This window comes from Panthera leo, chromosome C1 (assembly GCF_018350215.1).
Source record: "Panthera leo isolate Ple1 chromosome C1, P.leo_Ple1_pat1.1, whole genome shotgun sequence".
Classification (NCBI taxonomy): Eukaryota; Metazoa; Chordata; class Mammalia; order Carnivora; family Felidae; genus Panthera; species Panthera leo.
The window spans coordinates 164,972,482-164,998,196 of record NC_056686.1 but is presented as its reverse complement, the minus strand read 5'-3'; the positions used below and the strand labels follow the sequence as shown (position 1 = coordinate 164,998,196).

Sequence of the window (25,715 nt, the reverse complement as noted above, 5' to 3'; positions counted from 1 at the left end):
GCTATTTAAGTGCTGTTTTAATACCTCAGAGGATGATATTTTACTGTACTTAGAAGAGGTTATTATCTTTGCCTTTAGGTTTGTTTTCTTCAAAGAATAAGAACCTTAGGGTAAATCTGGGAGATTTAATAATAAGTATTGTAAAATTTCAACATGAAGTGTGAAAAAAATCTATATTTATTTAAAATGTTTAGGGGTGTTTGCCTATATTTTAGCAGAGCTGGGGGTTATTTCTACTTTAGCAAGTGTGGATTAAACAAACAATAACCTTGCCATTATCCTGTGATTGTGTAAAACTCAGTGGAACTTTGGGAGGGGACACACACACACACAAACACACACACGACCCAATAACCTATATGGAATGCTTCCAGATGCTTTTGTGAATCACTTGAGTTCACTTACTTCCCCTTCATCCTTATGAAACAGGCATTATTATCATCTTCAGTTTATTGAGCAGGAAATAAGACTCAGACGGTTGAGTGGCTTGCTGGAGTCCCCCCTCCCCCCCCCCCCCGACTCTGAAGCCTCAGAAAGGAATGGGGGGGTGCTGGTGGTGCTTGTTGGTGCAGGCAGTCTATAGGCTGTCACTAAACAAAGGCAGGAAGAGGCAGCTGTTGAGGCTTCAGCTGCCAGGATTCCCTGAACCACCCCCTGGGTCCCTGTGAGGACAAGTGGCTGGAGGGCCAGATGGAATCTGGACAAGGACAAGCTCACTGTTTGCTAGTTCAGTTGTAAACAGACCTGCAAGTAATCTAAAACCAGCTGAGGGTGGCCATTCTTGCTAATCTTTTAACAGAGACTGGTTTTTGTGCTGTGGCCTTGCTCTTCAGCACATCAGATGAAAAAGTACAGATGACAGAAGTGGATATGGAAGGTGGGGATAGAGCTGGAGGGAAGAGTAGGAACAGTGTCGGGGGTGGGTGTCAAAAACCACTTTATGGGGCGCCTGTGTGGCTCAGTCGGTCAAACATCTGACTCTTGATTTCAGCTGAGATCATGATCTCACAGTTCATGAGTTTCAGTCCCCATTGGGTTCTGCACTAACAGCACAGAGCCTGCTTGGAGTTCTCTCTCTCTCTCTCTCTCTCTCTCTCTCTCTCTCTTCCCCTCTGCCCCTCCCTGCTTGCATGCTCTCTCTCTCTCTTTCTCCCTCAAAATAAATAAATAAACATAAAAATCCCAACTATCTATAGTAGATGGTATCAGCATTAAAGGTGTTGATATATTACTGAAAGTTAAAAAGACTTTTTTGCTACCACAGCTGAAAATTCTCAGACTGTAATGGTGGGATTAGAGCAGAAAATTCCAGGCCACTCTACACAATTTCTTCTCTTTGCCCATCCCCTCCCCTTGAAAGTGAGGATGAGCTCCACTAATCTAGAGGGCCAAGGTTTAGAGGTAAAAGTCAGCTATGTGCAAAAAGAGGAGATTAATCTGCTTGGTACTGTTTTAAAAGCTGTAAAGAGTTTTTGGCAAGGGACTGCCTGGGTTGCTGTGGGAGGGTTGAAGGCAGGAGTGAGGTTATATACACGTGGGTCACCAGGTAGAAACCCCATCAGTGCCATGCTCTTCTTTAGCACACTTCCCACCAAAGACTTCTCAAAACGTCAGACTCCCCCTGGTTGTGTGATAGCAGTTAAGGGAAGGACACCAGACACGGTCATGCCAAGTACAGAAGGAGAAGCCAGACAGAACTGGATACCAGGTGCCAAAATCTGACGCTGCACAATTCAGCAAACAAAAGCAAGACTGTGCACTCAGGCCTCATGAGGCTGGCCTCTCCCAACAGGTGTCTTGGTTGTGAAGAATATTTTAACCTTAAATTTTTTTTAATGTTTATTTATTTTTGAGTGGGGAGGGGCAGAGAGAGAGACACACACACACAGAAACCGAAGCAGGCTTCAGGCTCCCAGCTGTCACACAGAGCCCGACTCGGGGCTCAAACTTGGGAACAGTGAGACTGCAACCTGAGCTGAAGTCAGACGCTTAACTGACTGAGCCACCCAGGCACCCCAGGAATACTTTAACTATAATGTGTCAAGTTTATCAATTTCCTTTTTGATTTGTGCTTTAAGAGTTTTGTTTAAAAAAACTATCTGCCTCCATGTTATAATAACATTGTCTTATATTTTCTTTAACCCATCTGGTATTTATGGTCTTCATATCCATCTAGAATTTATTTTTTGTGTATAGTGTAAGGCCCTATATGTGTAACCCATTGTGTCACCCCCCCCCCCCCCACACACACACACACTCTGTAATGACACTTCTGTATTATATCAAGTTTCCATATATACCTGGGTCTGTTTCTGAGCTCACTAGTCTATTTGTCTATTTCTGCACCAGTATCATACTGTCTTGGTTTCTGTAATTTCGTAATACACTTTGATATCTGAGAACAAGTCCTCAGTGCTGTTCTCTTTAAAATCGGCCTGCTTATTCTTGGCCTGTTGCTCCTTAATATAAATTTTAAGAGCAGGTTATCAAGTTCTGTGAGAAATTCTTTATAGACTGATTGAAATTGCTTTAATTTACATACCAGTTTGGGCGATTTCTGCAAGTAATACAATATATAAGGGGAAAATGGCTTAAACAATGAGAACGTCTGTGTCTTATATGAGAAGTCTGCAGGAGGTGGCTGCGGGTGGTGCAGTAGCCTGATGATGTAATCAGCAAGGTAGCTCTGTCCACTTTCCTGTGGATGTCTCAGTGCTCGACTGGCTTTCATCCTCATGATCCAGGAGGCTGGCACAGCTCCAGGCAGTATGTCTTCATGTAACTGTGTCCCAGGAGAAGAGAAAAGGAAAACTTCTGTTCGTTTCTTTTTCTCAGGGAAGAAAGTCTTTTCCAGAAGAGGTTTCTCCAGCTGACTTTCCCTCGAGATCCATTGGTTGAGAACAAATCATTCATATTCTTAATATTTTTCTGTTCTTCCCCTTTCATTCTCTGATACAGGTGTGTTCAAATGTTCAGCATAACTGGGATTTATCAGCATCTTCTTGTCTGATTCTGTAGGTTGTCGATTTAGGTGTCTGTATTAATAGGAACTGTTCATGTGTTTTTGAATTTGGGATTGGAGCTCATTTTGATGAGAGGGTGTTTTGTTTGTTTGTTTGTGCCATTGTTTTCTTTGGTTCTCTCTTATACTCTCCCTCCATGTCTAATAGTCTGTGCAGTTCCTTGGCCTCTAGTCAAGAACCAGGCCTTATGTTGGGTCTCCTGCTGTGTGCTGGCTCACACTAAGCCAGAAGCAACGTGGTTCATTTTCTGGGGGTAAAGATAGGTCACCTGGTTCAAGGGAACCTTTTTAGTTCCCCAACCCCAGTAGAAGCTGAAATTCCGATCATTGCTCCCTGCCTGTGTCTGGATTTGGGGTGCAGTAGGCCTGTCTTCAGGCTTGGCCCTTTAGAGATCTTTTCTTTTCCTTATACTCTGCTGTCCTGCCCTTCTCTTTTTTTCTGCTTTTTAACCTCTAACATGTCTTTCTTGTTTTCTCTTTCTGTATTTTATCAATCTTTGCTCTGTTTTGGGAAGAGAACAGATGTGTCAAAACATTTAACTTCTAGACATCTCTACTGGCAGTCCATATACTACTTTTACAATCAGGGGGAAAAATGTATCATTTCAGGAAAAAAAAATCTGCTTAAAGTTTCCTTTGTCTATAAATAAATTTTGCTTTTCTCTATTTTATTAGAATCATTCCTGGAAACAAAGCTTCTAATAGTTGACTTGGGATTTGAATATTTAAAAAGCTGGTTATTGCAGATGTATGCTACTTCCTGGCCTTTTCTTCATTTGCGGGAAAGAGGAAGAAAGGAAATTGAAATCTAGTTATAGATGCTTTGATTCATCAAGCTTTTAACTCAATGTTTAGAGATGCCTTCATGGTGTTTTGTTTTGTTTTTTTTTAATGTTTATTTATTTTTGAGAGAGAGAGAGAGAGAACACCAGCAGGGGAGGGAGAGAGAGGGAGAGAGGGACAGGGGATCCAAAGCGGGCTCCGTGCTGACAGCACAGAGCCCCATGTGGGGCTCAAACTTGTGAACTCAGATGCTTAACTGACTGAGCTACCAGGAGCCCCTGCCTTCATGGTCTTGAAACTGGGTAGGCAGGTGTTAACTGGCCAGTTCACTCAGTGGATGCCAAAAATGGAAACAAGGAATGCCTTTCCAGCCTCTTCTCCTGCCAAAATTAATATTTTACCCTCTTTTGCTTCCCTTAAGTGTTTTAGTCAATCAGTTTTAAGTGAGTTTGTCAATGGTATTTTCCATTAGACTGAAAAACAGAAAGATTGTTCTAGCTACTGTCGACATTAGGAAATATTTAGTCCCTCGAACTGAATATTCTGTGCGTAATGTTATTCCATTCCATGAACCTGGCTAAGCAATTCCTATCCCTTCTGTTAGTTTCTTTCTAGCTCATATATTTACTATTATCTCTATTTCTTTCTGTGCTTAGTCAAGGAAAGCAAGAAGCAGACATTTTAATCGTAAAGTCCTAAGGCATTGTCTCAGCACTAGTATTTACAAGTGTTCTTTCATGGATCATCCTGATGGCTCAACTATTGCACAAGCAGAACTCCATCAAGTACTTTATAACTGAGCTTGTAACTATGATGCTCGTTTCGGGAGTTCACTTCCTAAACCATGAAGCATAAGCTATCCCTATTTTTTAACATGTTCCTTAACTTCTTGGTTCTTATGTAAATACATGCACAATTAAGCCATTGAACTAAATGATCTTCCTGAATCCAACACTTGAGAGAAAGAGATGGAGGTAATCATTATCTGATTGCTCTGGAACAGCCTATAATTAATTCAGTCCCCTCCATTTGAAGTGGATGGCAAAAATTGCTTCAGGCTTTCCTTTCTATTTCACTTTCTTTCCATTTTCCCCACCTTTCTTTAACTTTCCTTTTCCCTATAAGGAAGCCAATGTAAATTCTTTTTGATTTTTGTTCCAAGTGCTTTTTCAAGAGTGCAAAATAGCAAATAACTAAAAAACTCTGATGATTATCCAAAGAATCATTGTTTTATGTATATGTATATGTGTATGTATATATGTATACATATATATACTTACATCACTAATCATTAATATATCATTATATATTTGTTATATTAACTCACTTTATTAATAATTTTATGTCAATGTATTAACTCAGATCATTAATCATTTATATGTGTTAAATGTGTGTGTGTGTATCCAACTTCTTTTTTTTTTCAACGTTTATTTGTTTTTGAGACAGAGAGAGACAGAGCATGAACAGGGGAGGAGCAGAGAGAGAGGGAGACACAGAATCTGAAACAGGCTGCAGGCCCTGAGCGGTCAACACAGAGCCCGACACGGGGCTCGAACTCATGGGCCGTGAGATCATGACCTGAGCCGAAGTCGGATGCTTAAGCGACCAAGCCACCCAGGCTCCCCATCCAACTTCTGAACTTCAATCCTCACTGACCATGTCTACCACATCCTGTCCCAAATCATTAACACTTCTGAGATTTCCTATTTCAGTTAATAGAATCATCATCATGTAGTAAGTAACTCAAGCTAAAAACCACACAGTAGCCTCTAAGTATTTCTTACCATTTATATTCAACCATTTGTAAGTTCTGTTGCTTTTATGTTGAAACCCTGTTTCTAGCCCCTTCCTCCCACCTCTTCAACCACTGGCTTTACTCTGTCTTTACTAATCTCTTACCTCCACATTTTCCTCTTGACTCATTTCTTCACTTGTAAATAAGGTAGTCTTCCTTTCCATCAATTCTTTATACTCCTTCCAGTTCTCTTTCTGAAACATGCATCTGCCTCTACATGCTTCAGAACATTTGGTAACTTTGCCTACACAATACAGTTCAAAAGCTTTGTGTTTTCTTTAAGTATTTATTTATTTATTTATTTATTTATTTATTTATTTATTTAGAGAGAAAGAGAGTACGCACATGTGCACATGGGTTGGAGAGGGGCAGAAGGAGAGAGACTCCCAAGCTGCCAGTGCAGAGCGCAACATGGGACTCAGTCTCACAAACCTCGAGATCATAACCTGAGCGAAATCAAAAGTCAGACACTTAACCAACTGAATCGCCCAGGTACCCCCTACCCAATAAAGTTCAAACTGCCCAACATAACAAGTTCATCTCCTCTGCTCCCCAACTTACCTTTCGGAGGTCCTTTCTGGTCCTCAGCCTCACCCTATCCCTTTCTTCCTTCTCTATCACCACCCCCCTCCATGGTCAGCCTATGCTTACATTTGTCTCTGTGTCTTTGTACATATTGTTCTTGTGGAAGAGAAAATGCACCAGACAATTTAGGGAGATAATTTCATCCAGGTATTGCAATAGGGAGAACATTCTTTTCTGAGGAACATCTCAAAGAAAAGGAAGGAAGGATGGAGACAGGTGTATTTTGGAATATGCTAGGGCAGGGTGGTCCTTTGAGGTTAGCCAATTTTGGAAGACGAAGTGGTAGGGAGGATTTCTTTACTATTACTGTGTTTTGGGGAGCAGGGCTCAGGTGAAGTTCAACATTGTCAACTCTATAATATTCTCTGCAAATGCCTGTCCCTCCATCTATTATTGATCTTTCTGTCTTTAGCTCAGTGCCCTTGAAGGCAGTGGGCTTTCTTGTCCACTGGCTTCCAGTTGAGTTTGACAAACAAGAGGGATCAGCAGAAGGTGTAAAGGCTGGAGGAGAGAGAAATAATTATTCCTCTTGTTCTTTCTCTGCCAGTTGTAGAGGTGGCTTGATTCTTCCAAGAACCCTCTCCATAGCTCTAACGTCTTCAGAACAGCAATAACACTGTTCCCTCCCTCCTGCCATCTTCCTTCTCTCCCTTAATCCCTGTGACCTATGGGTGTTTACTGCTCCTTTAGACCTAGAGATGTTAACTGCTTTCCAAATTTGCTAGTTCCTGGGAACGTCACAATTTCTTATTGGTTTCTTTTAACCCTGCCCACACTTCTGTAACTAGTCCCTTTATTGAATTAGGTTCAGTTAAACCCGTTTGAGTGTTCTCTCTGTTTTCAGCTTACACTCTGACCTGTTTAGTCCTTCAGCCTGGAAAGCTTCCCCCGCTACTCTGCCTAGGGCATGCCTGCCAACCCTTTAAGACATAGTTCACGCAAAGTCTTCTTCTACATCTTCTTCTGGGCACTTGTAGAAATTTGAACATATATTGTGATGAAATTATACCTTTGTGAACTATTTCCTCCTCTGTACTATGTTGTTGGTCCATCAAAAGACAAGACATGATTTATGCCCCTTGATGTTTCCAAGCCCATAAGAGTGCCTGTACACTAAGTATTTGATAAATATTGATTGAGTGAATAAGTGATTAGAGTAAATTACTCTTCAGCATAAGTGAGAAATTTATCAAGAAGGATGGCAGTGGATGATCATTTACAGTCTTTTGCCCTATAGAATAGTCTTCTTGTGGAAAAAATATGGATTAAGAAAACTAATGAAAAAATGGTGATTATTAGATCATTCCCATTTTCTTTTTGGTGGCAGGAATATCTATTTGAGCACAGTATTTATTTTTTAAGTTGTTTTTAAATTAAAAAAAAAAAACAGAGAGAAACCAGACCAACTAGTGCTTGATAAATATCCAAATCAAAAAGACTTCTGTCCGTGGAGCTTTTCCAAAGAACAGGCAGAGATGCTTGGGGATATTTTGTTTACTTCACTGTGGCATGGGTACTGCCTTCCCCAGGGTGTGATAATCAGGGCTGATCAACAGCCAGCAGAGCTTGGAACCACTTGTTCAGTTTCATTGACCTATAAACCGCTTCTGATATTTCTCTTGTAAGACTCACTTTTTACTTAGTGGATGTGAATGTGTGTATTTATTTATTTAACCTAGGTTCATTTAATACATCTATTATAAAATCAGACTTGGATTTGGAGAATAAATTTTAAAAAATTAATGAAACTGAGAACTATACCATTGGTCCAAGTCAAGAATAAAGCATGGGTTTTATTGTCTCCTTTTATGCTTTTGTCTGTTTTTTTTTTATTGGTCATAATCTCCACAGTGGCACTGTATATCCCATTAAATTGCTTTGAAATATTTTGGCTGTTTTTTTGCTGCTTCATTTTTTTTAAAATTTTTTTTTTAACGTTTATTTATTTTTGAGACAGAGAGAGACAGAGCATGAACGGGGGAGGGTCAGAGAGAGAGGGAGACACAGAATCTGAAACAGGCTCCAGGCTCTGAGCAGTCAGCACAGAGCCTGACGCGGGGCTTGAACTCACGAACCGCGAGATCATGACCTGAGCCGAAGTCGGACGCTTAACTGACTGAGCCACCCAGGCGCCCCGCTGCTTCATTTTTAAATCCAGGTGACTGACCATAAATTGTTTTCTACTTGAATGCATTATATTTTTAATAAATATGTTTTAAATATAGAAGTTGTTTGAGGCATGCCTGCCTAGAGTTTTGCTTTTCAAACAAAGATACTTTTTGAGAGTAAAAGGAGGCACTTTTAATAATTGTATCAGGACAATAGGCTTTATAAAAGTGGGCAGTTCATGACAACTGGCACATATGCATGTCCTCAAGTATATCCCCCACCACTTACCATGGTGTCTAAAATTTCCATCATTACGGTCTTATTTCAGATGTGAAGATTCTGACTCCAGGGACCCACATTCTAAATTATGGATAAATTATATAGGAATATACATACATTAATCTATCACCAGCCATTAACAGTGTACCAAAATATAACTAGGTGACCTGGTCCAGAGATGGCTCTAGACCAGGAGTCAGCAAACTCTTCAATGAAAGACCAGCTAAGTAAATATTTTAGGCCTCGTGGCCTATATGGTCTCTGTTGTAAGCAGTCAACTACACTGTTAGAGCAAAAGGCAGCCATGGATAACATTTAAATTAATGGATGGGCTCTGTTAAAATGAAATTTTATTTATAAAAACAGATGGTGGGGCAGATTTGGCCCACAGACTCCCTTGCCCACTCCTGCTCTAGAGGAATGAGAAGCACGCTGATCAGTCGGCATCTCCAGAATTGTATCACTTGCCTGCTCTTCATCTTGCTGTCCTCAGCATGGACCAAGGCACATGTGCATGTCACCTTAATAAGGACCCACTATTCTGATGACTTTGAGGGTTCATGGATGGGTGAGTCTAATCTCAAATTGACCTAAATTTAGAAAATCTGTAAGGAGATTCCACCGGCAGCCCTAGGTTCCCGACAGTTTGGTCTAGACTAGGATTTCTGAGGTAAATCCATTCTAAAATGGACTTGGAGCCCTTTATAGTCAGGTCACCTGGAACCAGACTAACTTTATACACCTTATGGAACTGGGTCTGGGGCTTCACTACTTTCTTGATCTTATCTGGCTTACAGTGATTAGTGGGTTTGTCCTCACAGTTTCAGTGCTCTGTTCATATTTGACCACTGTCTGGATGTGATCCAAGCCTCCTTCTCTTTTTTTCTTGCGTTGTTTGCTATCAGCTGGAGTCCCTTAAATATTGTATTTCTCTTACCCACCATTCCAGAATCCCTTCCTATGCCTCTGAAAAATCCTCTCTTATACTAACGTTCAAATGTAATTAGTTTTACATAAGCAAATTTATGTTATTTCATGTGTAAAATATTTTTATACACTGTATACATTTTTCAAGTATGTAAGTACTTTATCTCCTGTCTGTTTACATTTTTACTCAATTAATTATGAAGAGCACTTAAGCCACCTTTCAGCGAAAATTCATAGTGAGCAGATATTTTCTGAGTGCTTATTAGGTACCAGACGCATGACAAAATGAAATGCAAAATTTCAAATAGAAAGGGAGAAAGAGAAAGTAGATGTTATAAGTAAAACCAAACAAAATCAACAAACTCAAAACCAAATTATGCTGCAAAAAGATAAAACTTTGAAACTAAAGCTTTGCTCTGAGCTTCCTGATAGCTAAGGTAAAAAAAAAAAAACAAAAAAAAAACTTAATACATTTTATAATTCTGTTTGTTTAGCAGAAGGAATCATGTCAACTGATCAAGAAAATTTTCCTGACCCTTAAGTTTAAAATTTTTCCCCCTTTAACATATTATTTAAAGGTTAGAGACCTTATTTACTATTTTTCATATCTGTTTGTCATCCAGTACACATCGATATGTATTAGGTAATCAATATTTAACCGAAGACCAGTCGATATTATTCTCATTTTTCTCCTACAGACATGAGAACCTATGAATTATCATATAAGGTACAAAGTAAGGGAACATAATCTATAATGCTGCCCTAACTTCTGATACCAATTATAAGTTCAAGGGTTCCCAATACTCAGGCTCAACAATTTGCTAGAAGGGCTCCTAGAACTCATTGAAAGCTGTTACATTCATGGTTATGATTTATTGTGGGGAAAGATACAGATTAAAATTAGCCAAAGGAGAGATGCATAGGCAGAGTCCAGGAAGGTTCTAAATGTGGAGTTTCTAGTTGTCCTCTCTCCATGGAGTCATGGATATCATTACCTTCTCTCGGTAATAATATGTGACAATGTACATCATGAAGTATTGCCAACCAGGATGGTGACCCAAGCCTTGGTATCCAGAGGTCTTTATTGGGGCTTAATCACCAAAACATATTTGACAACCTACATAACTGACCTCAGTCTCCATTCCCTCCAGAGGTGAGCTAATACCACATGACCCAAAGCGACCCGCCCCCCCGCCCCCACTACCACCACTTTGTGTAGCTCAATTACATTGTTACTAACTGGCTGGTCTAAGGTGTCCAGGTAAACAGAGACACTTTTATAAAGGCTGGACATTCCAAGGGCTTAGCAGTTATCTCCCAGCAATTGAAGACAAAAGCGAGACGTTTCTTTGGGTAAGGTTAATTCTTTATTACACACGGTCAACACTATGGTTCATGAATCCAGTGTCTGCTTTGATCAGGATGCCACGGACTGGTTTATTGGGGGACATAACTAGTACTCTCCATGATATGGAGTGCTAAATTTGAAAGACAATCCTTGACTTTCCCTTTATTCATTAAACATGAATTTAGAAAATAAAATCAATAAAATAAAATAAAACAAAATGTTTGACCCTGTTCTTCTTTATAGCATATGATTTATGTTGAAATAAAAAGTTTCAACATTTTAGAAAAAAGCGTTTCTTCCTTTTGGCAGCTTTAAAAAGTCCTATACATTTCAGGAGTTCAAACACAGACATTTCATCTAGAGGTATTTGTTTGTTTTAGCCATTCTCTTTGTCATTCTAGATCTCTAAGTTTTATAGCTTTAAAATTCCAGGATATTCTATTCCATTTCTAGTGGGGTTTTTTAAAAAAAAAAACAAAACAAAACATTTTTTAAAGATCTTTATTCTCTTTTAATCTCTGAACATCCCCCAGGTTTGTTTTCTTAAGATGTGGAAAGTAGAAGTTCACTTCTTATTCCAGGAAGCACTAGTTTCGAGGAGCCCAGGGTAAATTAAGCTCCCTACTGTAAAGTAAACTCCATGCATGCAGAGATTTTTTTGTTTTACTTTCCCACATGTGCCCCCAGTGCCTTGCTTTATTTGACACATACATATACTCGGTATATATCTGTTGTGTCAAAGAACAGTTTTTAAAAAGTTAAAAACCTAACCCTTGCATAAATCTAAAGCAAGCATGTATCAAAGATTTATTTCACTCATTAAAGAGAGAAACCAAGTGAGATAGTAAAGTTAGCCCTAAAATAGGCACTGAAAAATTGCTGGGGTAAGATTATTAGGTTAGATTTCTAAAATGGTAACTATCATCCAGGACAATAAAATTGTAACTATGGGCTTTCCTACTGCACAGAAATCATTTGTATTTCTACCCGGAGAAAATTCATTCGTGTACTGTCAAGCTGTTCTTTGTGGCCTCAATGACTCCCTGAGTGCCTGCACTCACCCTGCTTGTTTTTAACTTTTACCTAGTTATTGCCCATTTCTGGGTGCCCATCCTCACCTTGTGTGTTTCAGTGGTAAGCCTCCTGATGACTTTCCCAATTTACCCCTTCCCTCCTCTCCATGTTGACCCAGTTACATTCAAATTATCCAAAGGCTTCCCAAGTGCCACAAGCTACTTTATCTCTGACTCCAATGAAGGCACGGACCCACGAGTCCTTGCTGTGTTCTTTCTCTGCATGCAGTGACCAAACTTTTAGCTTTGGGTGACTTTATGTGACCCTCTGAGCATACCACGCTCTCTAGGACCTGTGATAAACTCTTTAATTTCGCATGCCTTTCCAAGTATAATTTCTGTGGCTTTGTCAGAGTGATCCTTAATAATCCCACAAGGGGGACTTACTCCCCATTACAACCCAATTTGCATTGCTTCACTTTTTCAGAAATTAATATGTATCCTTTTAGAGTTGCAGAGTATTCTAATCAATAGTAAAAAGGAAGCCAAATGAAGTATTCCTAGTAATGTTGGAGAGTTTAATCTCATCTGTCAGGTCAGGGAATTAAAAGGTATCTCCTTTTTGATTTCCCAATGCAGAAACGGTTAATAGTTTATTGGTAATTTGATTGGTTGTATATTAGGCCAAGTATTTTACTTCAAGCTACTTTAAGTCTGTTTATTCAAATTCAGGCATTTAATAGATACTCAAAATATATTTATAGAATTGATAAATAAAGGCAGAGTTTATCTAACTATTCTGGCTCTGAAGGAGGCATGTCCAAATAATGTGGTGTTGCAATACCACTTTTTTTTAATGTTTATTTATTTATTTTGAGAGAGAAATAGAGAAACAGAGAAAATAAGCACAGGAGGGGGAGAGGGAAGGAGAGACACTATGCCAAGCAGGCTCCACACTGTCAATGCAGAGCCCCACATGGGGCTTGAACTCATAAAACGAACCATGAGATCATGACCTGAGCCAAAATCAAGAGTCAGATGCTTGACTGAGCCACCCAAGTGCCCCCACAATACCACTTGCTCATGTTGACAAAAGCAGTGAGTAGTGGGAAGAGTGGGGCTGTAGAATCAGACTGATACAATTCAAATCCCAATTCTGCAGGGTATTGGTTATATGGTTTCCAGGAAACCACTTAACTTCTCTGAGCCTTAATTTCCTTTAAATAAAGTGAGGATAATAATATATACCTTACCAGTATGTTGTAAACATTGATACCTACATAAAGGATTGGTCATAATTGTGCAAATTGCCTCATACACATTTGCAGCAAAAAGGTAAAATATAGTTGTCTTAGTTCAGGCTGCTATAACAAATTATTATGGAATGGGTGGCTTAAAGAACAAACATGTATTTCTCACAGTGCTGGAAGCTGGGAAGTCCAAGATCAAGGTACTAGCAGATCTTGTGTCTGGTGAGGTCAGTTTTCTTGGTTTGTAGATGGCCACCTTCTCATAGTATTCTCACAGCAGAGAAAATGAGAAGAAGCAAGCTGTGTCTGCTTCTTCTTATAAAAGCACTAATGCCTATGAGGCTTCACCTGTTGACTTGATCACCTCCCAAAGGCCCCATCTCCAAATGCCATCACAGTGAGGATTAGGGCTTCAACCTATGAATTTTAGGGGACACAAACATACAGTCCATAAACATGATAAAAATAGGACATGAATTTTCTATCATCTAACAAAATAATGGAAAGAAATCACATATGATGAGAGATCAAAGCAGAGACAGAGATCAAAGCAGAGAAGTCTATGTGGTTTTTGGCTCCCTTTCAGCATAGTGGCCTTAGGGTAGCTGAACTTCTTACACGGTACCTCAGGCCTCTCGGCCTAAGTATTCCATCAGATAATGCAGAAGCCATATTGGCTTTTATGACAGTCTTAGAGAGCACACCACATCCATTCTATATACTCTAGTGGTCAAAGTGGTCAGAAGCCTACTTAGATTCAAGCGGAAAGAACATAGACCCTACCACTTGGTTAAGAGGGTGGCAGGGTCATATCATAGCAGAGTGTGGGATAAAAGGTATTGTTGTGGCCATCTTTAGAAAATAAAACTGGTCACAATGAATGATTTTGTAGAGGCCCAATTCACATTAGTATATGAAAAGAAATGTGTTCTGTAGTTATCAAGGGTATTTGCTTGTAGTTGTTCTATTGTCACTGCCCTGCATTCAATGAATCACACACAATTTTCTTTGTGATGGGCTTTTCTTTTATCTTTTCCCTAATGTTGCATTTTCTTAGTTTGGGTTCATTACCTCACTGATAAAGCTATTTTAATATTTAATCTATTCCCAGTTTCCAAATCATTTTCTCAGGTGCCCATCAATTCCTCATAAGTGGCTAATTTAAAAGGCCTTTGAAGCATGACTGCATCTAGCTAAGGCAAGTCTAAATGTCAACCTTGGAAGCATCCAGTGACATTCAGATGACTCCTCTCAGTGTAAGAGACTCATTTTTCTATCACGTGGTATAGCTTGTCAAAAGAGGGCCAGAAATGGTGCTTTTCCCACCCCAAATTTTTAGTGCTGTTGAAAGAGCTGGCACTCTAGAATCACGCAGACTTGCTTTAATCCCAGGTGCCCCAGGTAGTTGTGTGAAATTCAGAAAGTTTCTTAAAAATTATGGAGAGGTTTCCTCCTCTGTATACTGACGAGAAAAGTCTCTGCTTTCTAGAATCATAATAAGGAACTTAAATAGTCCAAGAAGCTTCTGATGTACAGCCTGGTTTATAGTAAGAACTCAATAGTAGCTAATAATAAGAAAAACTACCTTTACTTTTTCTGTGTCCGTAATTTTCTTTCAATGTAATAAGTCTTGACCAGGTTCTTGCACCGAGTATGCCAATTTCACGAGACAGGTGAAGGAGGAAGTGTCCACACTAGGAAAGATCTTTGAAGAAGATAGCTTTCTCTTCTTTAGCCTTGGAGCAGAGGTGGTGGGGTTGGTGGCAACAAAATGTTCACCTGAGAACAATGGTAAACCAGGGAAGGCAACTTTGGGAGCCTGGGGTTGATGGAGGCCATCCTTTTCGAGCGGTATTTTGTCTCCTCTTTCTTCTCTATGGATAGTGATTGGATTGTTCAAAGGGCAATAAAAATTTTTTAATGTTTTCAATTGAGATATCCCTTGGCAGGACTGCCACAAGATAGTATGCACCTCATTGTAAAAATATATACATAGTAGGGGTGCCTGAAGGCTCAGTCCGTTAAGTGTTCAACTTTAGCTCAGGTCATGATCTCACAGTTCACGAGTTCAAGCCCTGCATTGGGCTCTGTGCTGACAGCTCAGAGCCTGGATCCTGCTTTAGATTCTGTGTGTGTGTGTGTCTCTCTCTCTGCCTCTACCCCACTTGTTCTCTCTCTCTCAAAAATAAATTTAAAAAAATATGCATACATATAATTTTTTCCCTTATGTTCATTTGTTTCTTAAATTCCACATATGATTGGGAAGAAAAAAAGAGGAAAACCAAGAACAGACTCTTAACTCTTTGTTGGTTGGTAACCAACAAATTGATGGTTACCAGAAGGGAGGTGGCAGAGGGGTGGGGGTTAAATAGGTTATGGGAATTAAAGAGTGCACTTGTGTTTGGTGTTTATATGGAAGTTTTGAATAAATTCTACACCTGAAACTAATACTACACTATATGCTAACTAACTGGAATTTAGATAAAAACTTGAAAAAACAGATACACATATTTAGTAAATTGTATAAAACTTTGTCAATGTAAGCCATGTTAGACATAAAATACAAAATGTAAGATAGAATTTTGTTCTTCTGTCCCTTGGGATTTCTCTACTTAAAATTGCTCTTTAATCTCCAATTATTGTAATCATCATTATAAAGACAAAAACTGCTTATTGAATTATTTTAAGCTGTAAGAAAGCTTTAATTGACTTGGATTTATGTCTTTTTGTGTGGCAGGTGGTGAAGTTTACCAAATCCTTTGAACTGATGTCCCCAAAGTGCAGCGCTGATGCTGAGAACAGGTAGGGCTTGTGAGTTTCAGGTTTGTCTTTTGCCCCCTGGTCTTTGGTCCTTGGTGTTGGCAGCATTGTGTAATCCTGTGAGGATAGGAGTTCTTTATTTAGATCAGCAAATGCAGCTAAATATCATCACTCTTCTATATTTCATGGCTTAAATAAAAACTGTTGCCTATGTATGTCAACTATTCTTCAATAGTAAAAATTTTTAAGAAACTATAGCTGAAAAATACATGTGTATACACTGCAGTATAAAACTGCAAACAAATGAAGTCAAGTTTTAGATATTTCCTAATTACAAAGACAGCCTAATTTTCTGCTTTATTCTGGCCCTTTGCTTCTCTCCTTCCCTTTTGTTTGCTTATATTTGGCCAATAATATACCCTTAGGAAAGAGTGAATCCCGTAATTCATTTTTGTTCCCATTTGTATCTCTGAGGTAAAAGTGAGGGGTGGGGACAGTCAGTGAATTTCTATTAGCTTTGAACTGCCCTGAACACTAGTTGGGCTGCTACAAAAGAGGATTCTGTTTACTTTGGTCACTTCTAGAAGAAGGGCTAAATAATAGTGAAATTGACCAAAATGCAGAAATGTGGAGAAAGACAAGTAAAGCATTTATATGACAGCATGATGATGATAATGATGATGTTAATACTGATACCAATGCTATGTGCATCACTGAATCACTTCCATTCACTGAGTACTAAGTATGCCAGGTTCTATCTAAAAGTTTTATATGCATTTAATCCCCCAAAATAATCCTATGAAGTCAGCATCATTACTCCTGCATGACAGAGGAGAAAACTAAGGTTCAGCAAGTTTAAGTGACTTATTAAAGGTTCTGTAGGCAATAAGTGGTAGCCACATCCAAGGACAAGGTCACCTAGATAAACCTCTCCTAGCCTCTGAACTTTTTTTTTTTTTATTTTTTATTTTTTAAATTTTTTTTTTTTTTCAACGTTTTTTTTTTTTTTTATTTATTTTTGGGACAGAGAGAGACAGAGCATGAACGGGGGAGGGGCAGAGAGAGAGGGAGACACAGAATCAGAAACAGGCTCCAGGCTCCGAGCCATCAGCCCAGAGCCTGACGCGGGGCTCGAACTCACGGACCGCGAGATCGTGACCTGGCTGAAGTCGGACGCTTAACCGACTGCGCCACCCAGGCGCCCCTCCTAGCCTCTGAACTTTAACCCCATTGCCACACATAATTTACTGCCTGGTAGTTAATCTCATATAGTGAATGTCTGTTGGGTTAATGTTTCCCAAATCTGGCTGATCAGTCAGAATGAAGCTTGGAGAACTTGATAAAAACAATTCTCAGAACCCTCACTGAGAGATTTGATTCAATATGTCAAAATTGAAGTCCTAAAGATCTTTAGATGTATTCAAAAGGTTCCCTGGGTACTACCTGCTTCAAGATGTAATATTCAAGGGTAATTTGATTTTATATATCTATTATTGCCTTAAGTTTGGGAAATAGAAATCAGTACATTAAAATCGACACTTCATTTAGTTACTTTAATTTTTATTCAGTGCATGAAATTTAAAAGAGGTCTTTGCTACATACTATATAATTCCATTTATAGGGCGCTCTTGAAAAGGCAATATTATAGAAACAGAAAGCAGACTAGTAGTTTCCAAGAGTTGGAGATGGAGAGAGGGGTTTACTACAAAGGGACAGAGGGGAATTTGGGGATGTGATGGAATTATTCTGTATCTTGCTGTGGTGGTGGTTTATGACTGCATTCATCAAAATTTGTAGAACTATACACTTAATTTTACTGTCTGTAAACTATACCTTAAAAAGGGGGAAAGGGGACCTTTTGTAATAGGTTTTTGTTTTCATGAAAACATATTTATGTCTGCATCTATATCTCATGTCATCTAATCTACATCTTAAAAAGATAGAGAGTTACTAATGGTGTACTGAGCAGTTTTCTTTCTTTCTTTCTTTCTTTCTTTCTTTCTTTCTTTCTTTTTAAATTTTTAACGTTAATTTATTATTGAGAGACAGAGAGAGACAGAGCAGGGAAGAGGCAGAGAGAGAGGGAGACACAGAATCTGAAGCAGGCTGAGCTGTCAGCACAGAGCCCCCAACACGTGGCTCCAACTCACAAACCGCGAGATCATGACCTGAGCCAAAGTCGAACGCTTAACCGACTGAGCCACCCAGGCGCCCCTGAGCAGTTTTCTTAAAATTTTCATGTAAAATAACATGAAATACATTAGAAAAAAAATGTATATTCATACTTGCTCCTTTAGCTAGTAATGGCCTCATTAAATTCTCCCTCATATATATGTGGGGTGGGGGGGGGAGGTTGATGGAGTTATTAAAACACAAGCTTTGAAATCCTAGTGCTTCGATGTTGTTCTTTTTTATGCTACTGAATGTGTCCTCTTGGCCAATGCAGAGTTAAATATTTCTGATCTTCTGATTATTTTTAATGCTGAAAGAGTTTCCATGTCAAAATGAAATGACCCAAGGCCCAGACTGCCCTTGGCTAACTTTCTGATAATAAAGAAAGAAAGAAGTGGAGAAAGAAAGGTCAGATTTTCTTTAAAAAGACATTTGAAAAGTGCCTTTGAACTTTGACATTATGAAATAGTACTCTCCATCATTCTATTTGTGGCCTTTAAATTACTGTAGAATCTTCATTTATCTCTGAAGACCTTTTCTGCATTGTCTAGTAATTTCCCTCTTGTAGATGTGGGATCCTTCGGTCATTTATTGGAAGTTAAAGGTATAAAGACAAGTGGCTCTAGCATTTACTTCGCCAGAGGGTGTAGAAGAGTCATTGAAACAGGCTGTGAGTCTACAAATCACAGCCTGCTCTCAATACGTTGTAAATCTTTCCTTTAACCTTTCATCACTTAGCGTCTTCACTATAGATAATGTCCATTAGAAACCTTAGTCCTCTGGACATCATTCAGAGTTATAATAGAATAACTTTTGAAGATAATGTCTATGACACAATGCAACAGTGTTTCAGGATACTTGTTTAATTCTGATGAATTCTGGCTTAAGGCTTGCTGATTTTTATAGACAGTCCTTGACGACTTTTTTTAAAAACCAATTTTGTTGCTGACTCATCATTTTTACATATTGCCCTGTAGGGCTACCTCCTTTGTCATGGCCCCACTCCTCTTTGTCTTCATGTAACTAATACCAAGTAGTTTGAGAGTTAGAAATGGTTTGATCCATTTCTCTCCATGAGGCATGTACCTCGTCTAGGGGCATCCTTGACAACTCCTCCAGTGATAAAATTCACACTCTGTCACCTTGAGCTTTTTAAGCTTATTGAGATTTCCTTTTTTTTTTTTAAGTTTATAATTTATTTTGAGAGAGAGAGTACAAGTAAGGAAGGGGCAGAGAGAGAGAGGTGGGGGGAGAGAGAGAATTCCAAGCAGGTTCCATGCTCCATGCTGAGTCTGCACCATGAGATCATGACCTGAGCCAAAATCAAGAGTCGGATGTTCAACTGACTGAGCCACCCAGGTGCCCCCCACTGATAGATTTTTATTTTATTTATTTATTTATTTATTTATTTATTTATTTATTTATTGATAGAGATTTCTAATTGTTAGAAAGGCACTTTGCATTCCTGTAATTTCTAACTATGTGTCCTAAATTTGTCCATTAGAGATAGTTCTTCTTTCACTAGTTTTATTTCTTCATTCAGTAGCCATATGTTGAATACCTACCCTGTGGTGGGAACTCAGATAGGTAGTGGGGCTACAGGAGTTTTTTAAAAACCAGGATCTCAAGGCCAATGAATGGGTGTAAGAGTAGCTTAAGAATTTAATATAACCATAAATAGATTTCATCAGGCCTCCAGACCATGGCTGTAAGTAGAGTCACATTAACAGTGATAATTTTTACTTGGCTGCTTGGTCATTTCTCCCTTGAGTGTAAGACCCAGCCCCTTGCAAAAGCCACTCTTGAAGTAGTTCTGGAAGTCCCCGAGATTTAAACAAACAAAAACAAAACAATTTTATTGCATCATTTCCCCAAGTGTCCACTCCTAAATAGACATAACAGAGCAGCATCTTCTGGGCAGGGGCTTCCTTGCCCACTCCAGAATTCATTGCCCTGTCTCAGATGCACCAGTGGCCTTTTCAAACCTGAGCAAATCTGGGTAATGAGTGTAGAAGTGGGAAGAGGGCTCACTTTCCCTACCATGTGTTATAGTTTGTGGTTTGGCTCCAAACAGTCTTGCATGTACCTCATTTTTTCCAAATCTTTCAGTTACTAAAGCTTTTGTGTGTAGCCCTTATTTCTCCATAGGATTTGGACTTAGTCCACGGGGCCAGGTTTAGGAATTGGAACCCAGATTGAGGGCCAGCCACTAAGTTGCTCTCTTGGTTTCCCCACCTTTCTTCCATGTTGGCCACCAGGTTTAGATTCTCAAAACCTCCCCCTCACAGCCCCTTTCTCTCCATGCACATTATTTTGTGCAAATAAATGCATTTTCATATACAGATGTATCTCAGTTTAGGTTCTTATGTTCTACTATCAAGTAGACTTGGTGACTGCAAAGCAATTCAATACTTTCTGTAAAAGGTTTGTGCAAGGTGGCATTTTAATACAGAGGAGGGACACCCAACTCATCTGGGTAAAAATGGAAGCTGATGTTCAGGGAAAGTTCTTGGATGTGGTGAATCTTCAATTAGGTCCTGTAGGGTAATGGAAAGTTAGTGACACAACTAACTTCCAGGAGGAGGAAACATTGTAAACAAAGGCACAGGATCTTTAATTTGGGCTGTGAGCTGTTGTCCTAAAGGTCATCATAATTGATGGTGATGGCCCTTAACTCCTTGTAAGGGCATCCAGTTGCCCAGAATGCCATCTGTTTGGGGCAAGAGTCTTATCAGATCCTTCTGAAATGCTCAAACCCTTTTACTTGGCCTGGAGATTGGCTACATGCTTACTCATAGGGGAGTAATCACAGACAGTGACATTGAGATTTGTGTCTTGAAAAATTATCTGGGCAGTAGAGTGGATGAAGGACTAGAGGAATGGTAAGCTAAAGCCACCAGGGGATTAAATCTACTACCTCACCACAGTGGCAATGGTTCAGTACTGGAAGACTGTCATGGATCTGCTGTCCTTATCTTTTCCATGTTAGAAATTGCTAATCTTAGACAATTTTTATATTTCATGGTCCCCAGACTCTTTGCCACCCTTTTTATTCTCCCGTGTATGTGCTCCAGCTTGCCAGAGTCCTTAACATATTGTTTCCCAGAATGGGACGTGACTTTCCAGTTTTTTCCAGAATCAGAACAGATCAGAAAGAGATATGTACCTGGCTTTTTCACAATACAATACTGTTAATGCATTGATTATTTCCAATCACTGATGTTGTCAATGCTGACTTAAAAAAAAAAAAAAGATCCTATCTGATCCATTCGATGCTCCTCTTCCTCAGATCTCACTATTAGAACCTTTCCTATGAAGCCTAATTTAAGAAGATTTAGTGAATCAGCCTGAATAAACTTTCTTGGATCTCTTATCCAACCTTTAAAAACCTCTTTTCTATCCTCAGTGGGAACACGTAGTGTGAATGATCATATGTACCATAGACACAGAAAAAGAGGGGTGCCTAGGAGGCTCATTTGACTAAGCTTCCGACTCTTGGTTTCAGCTTAGGTCATGATCTCATGGCTTTGTGAGTTCGAGCCCCGCAACTGAGTTCTGTGTTGGCAGCAGAGAGCCTGCTAGGGATTCTCTCTCTCTCTCTCTCTCTCTCTCTCTCTCTCTCTCTTGCCCCTCCCCTCACTCACGCTGTTTCTGTCTCTCTCAAAATACATAAATAAAAAAGAAATTGAAAAGAACATTTATGGTCATCTTAACAAATTTGTATTTAGTTTGAAATATATTTGGCTGGATCCTGTTGATGTTTTCCTAGGTATAAGTATGGATGCTGCTTTGGAAATTGCACTTTCACAGCTATGCTACTTAAGGTATTTAAAAAACCCAAAAAGCCAATGTCTAAAGTTTCTAGAAGGTAACAACTGACTACAGGGGTATTTTTCACATTTAATGGAGTATAGTGGAAATATTATTATTTAAAACCGAAGCTCTGTAGCCACTTTTGCCTTCTGAGAATAGGGGAGTTGAGGGGACAAAATATATTTTAGTGGGAAGCAATCCTTTTTTTTTTTTTCAATTTAATCTTTATGCTGTATTTTTTCATTTGTTGTGACTGGAAGGAGAGAAGAAAAATAAAGCTAGAAGTCTCGGAACAGCTAAAGGGCAAGATCTTTGGTTTAAGGAGCCTTTCAGCATTGCAGGTCAGCCTGGAGAGTGGAGAGCTAAAATGTTCTGTTTGAAAAGATGAGGACAAATGGCAGGCAGAATAATGGCTCCACAAAGATATCCAGTTCCTAATCCATGGAACCTGTGGATATTACACAGCAAAATGGATTTTGCAAGTCTGATTAAGACTCTTGAGATGGGGAGAATTATCCTGGATTATCTGAATGGCCCAGTGTGATCCAAAGGGTCCTTATAAATGGAGGAGATGAGAAAACAGAAGCAGAGGCCAGAGTGATGTGGTCTGAGAAAGACTTGACCTGCCATTGCTGGCTTTGAAGATGGAGGAATGGGGCCATGAGACATGGAGGATGTGGGCAAGGTGCATAGTTGGAAAAGGCAAGGAAATGGATTCTCTCCTAGAGAATGGTACAAATTGTAGGATAATAACTTTGTGCTATTTAAGGCACTTAAGTTTGTGGGAATGTGTTATAACATCAATAGGAAACCAATATAGAGGGTTGAATTTAAAGAGAGTCCAAGAAGAAGAAATTTCAGGAAAAAAATGAAGGAGTAAGGAGAGGCAAACCATGTCTTCAAGAATTAAGGAGACTGAGAAACATGGGCAGAGGCTGAAACTTGTGGGGAAAACATGGCCAGTGAGGAATTCCCAAGTATGGGACAGGTAAAAGATTTGTCTATATGTTGTGCTCATTTTTAAACTATTACACCCACTTTGTCCTTTGCTTACTGTCTTCAGTTGTTACTGGAACTCTGGTGTCTAATCCAAAGTCTCTTGTGTTCAGTTGCTCTTACCCTGCAAAATTAAAAAGTTATACTATTATAGACCACTTCTGAATATGTAAAGATAGAAAAAAATAAGAGATCTTTGAACACTCAGAAATATTTAAGGTTAGAAATTTGCTCTCTTTTAAATGTTATTTCAGTAAAACTTGTTTCCCTAATGCAGTGGGTTGAATAGTGTTGCCTCAAAATTTGTGTCCATCTGGAACCTTAGAATGGGTTGATTAAGGATCTTGAAGTGGAATTTTGCTGGATATGGGGTGGGCAGTAAATCCAATGACTGATGAAGACATAAAGGGACAAAGGAGAGAAATCCATGTGAAGACAGAAGCTGAGACTGGAATGATATATACAAGTCTAGGAACACTTGTTCCTGGAAAAAGCAAGGAAAGATTCTCCCCTTGAGCCTTTGGAGGGAAGATGACCCTGCCAATACCTTGATTTGGGTCTTCTGGCCTCCAGAATTGTGAGAGAATAAACTTCTGTTGGAAACCATCAAGTTTGTAACAATCTGTTATGGCAGCCCTAGGACACTAATACACTCATTAAATGAGGAAGATGAAATAATGGCTGGTAAATGTCTCTTCTAGTAACAAAGTTCTGGGAGGCTATGAGTCTATGAATCAACTGTTGTGCATTATAGTGATTTTTTTTTTTTTATCAATTAAGGAAAGAGAACTAACTTATTGAAAGACTCGTATGTCACATTTGTGTTGTTTAAGTTAATTTCATGAATGCCCAATGAATTAGACTTTATTGTTCTCATTTTACAAATGAGGAACCTAAGGCTCAGAGAGGTTAAGTAATTTGCACACATTTGCAGGTTACTAAGTGTTGGATTTTTTAGTGTGAGAGTAATGCTACTGGCAGTGCTCCCTGCCTTCCTGCAGGCTTCTGTCTGGAAGAAATTCTCTTGGCCATCTAATGTTCACTCTACTAAGACCAAGGCCCTAATTGGGTTTAGATGTTGTTTAATATATCTTTAACAAGATTATACTATGATCTGGCATTGAAATAAACAGTTACTGTTTCAAAGAAAAACAAGGAAACAAGAAATGGAGTGTAAATTTGATATTAGTGATGAAAATGTTTATTGTTGGGAAACTGGACACAAGTCTAGATGTTCTTGCAAAGCAACAACTGAAGAAACTCATAAGGAGGTGAAGTGAAGCTATGTTTTGTTACTGAAATGCATACTGAAGGATCACTTATCAATGCCAAGTCATGCAACTGAAGACAAGAAAAATTGCCAAAGCATTCACAATAAATTAATACAGTAAGAGGCTGGCGTAACCAACTTCATGAATGATGCGAGGCTGTTCTTTATTAAAAACTCGCAATGTTTTGGAAGTTGTTGAATTTCCAGGGACAAGTGATTCAATTAAAGAAAAAAGGAAACTATGAACTTAGTCAAATAGAAGATGCTGAGAAAATCCCTGTGTCGTTTGACATGCCTGTCAATGCCAACAGTGCTAAAATAATCAACATCAAGAACATAGATTACAGGGGTGCCTGGGTGGCCCTGTTAGTTAAGCATCCAACCCTTGATTTAGGCTGAGGTCATAATCTCATGGTTTGTGAGATTGAGCCCCACGTCAGGCTGTGTGCTGAGAACACAGAGCCTACTTAAGATTCTCTCTCTTTCCCTCTCTCTCTGCTCTTCCCCCACTCATTCTCTCTCTCCTCTCTGTCTCTCTCTCTTTCTCTCTGCCTCTATCTCTCTGTTTCTCTCTCTGTCTCTCTCTCAAAATAAATAAAAACCTTTTTTAAAAAAGTACATATATTACAAAATATAGCATTTCAACATGATGCCATGTGTAATGTCAAATGGTTAAAACTTGCCACCATATTTAATTTTAAACAATAAAATCAAACTAAATGTGGGAAACAGAATTCCCGGGCCCTCACCTTCAGTTGTCATATCCATAAATATGTTATATTATGTGGCCAAAGAAACTTGCATTTGTAATCAATTGACATTAAAATGGGGAGCTTATTCTGGATTATCTAGGTGGCCCAGTCTCCTCACGCTTGTGAGCTCTTAAAAACTTAAGAGCTTTCTCCCAGTTGAGGACAGAAAGGGAAGTCAGAGAGATGTAGCAGATAGGGAAAGTCAGAGGTTTAAAGCACAAGTAGGAGTCGACACATATTGCTGGCTTACTTATAGAAGGGGCCATAGGGCAGCTGAGCTGATGAATGAGCAACGTACAGCCATGTAGAATAGAAGACCAGGAGCCCAAATAACCTTCCAAATTATGTTAGGTCTTGATGCAGTTTTATTTTTTAATTTAATTTATTTTTTAAAATTTATTTATTTATCTTGAGAGAGACAGAGAGAGGGAGAGAGAGAATCCCAAGCATGCTCTGCACTGTCAGTGCAGAGCCCAATGTGGGGCTCAAACTCACGAACCATAAGATCATGCATGACCTGAGCCAAAACCTAGAGTCAGACATTTAACTGACTGAGCCACCCAGGCAGCCCTTGATGCTGTTTTAGACGTGTGGGTGCACAGTTAAAGAAGTGCTGGTGGTATGGCTGGACAACAACAACCCCTTAAAATTTCTGTCTACAAACCAACTAGAGATCACTTCAGGAAAGAGTATCAGTCTGGTTTGGCTAAAAACTTTTCCAGGGACACTTCTTACTAAGTTCAATAGAACAGCAGCAGCAAAACTTGTAGGAGGGTGCTGGCAGTTTGGAAGAGAGTCCTGGAGATAGTAGTAGAGCACTCTTCTAGTAGATGCTGCGTCC

At 39.2% G+C, this 25,715-nt stretch overlaps 1 protein-coding gene across 8 annotated transcripts in view; it reads left to right on the top strand.

The window, feature by feature from the left end:
- Positions 1-25,715, top strand: part of PDE11A (phosphodiesterase 11A) — a 411,234-nt gene that overhangs the window by 182,601 nt on the left and 202,918 nt on the right. For all 8 annotated transcript variants that reach the window (XM_042949239.1, XM_042949237.1, XM_042949238.1 and 5 more), the window contains one exon: positions 15,849-15,913. In XM_042949239.1, coding sequence (XP_042805173.1) covers positions 15,849-15,913 — 65 coding nt within the window. The remainder of the gene's footprint in view (positions 1-15,848; positions 15,914-25,715) is intronic.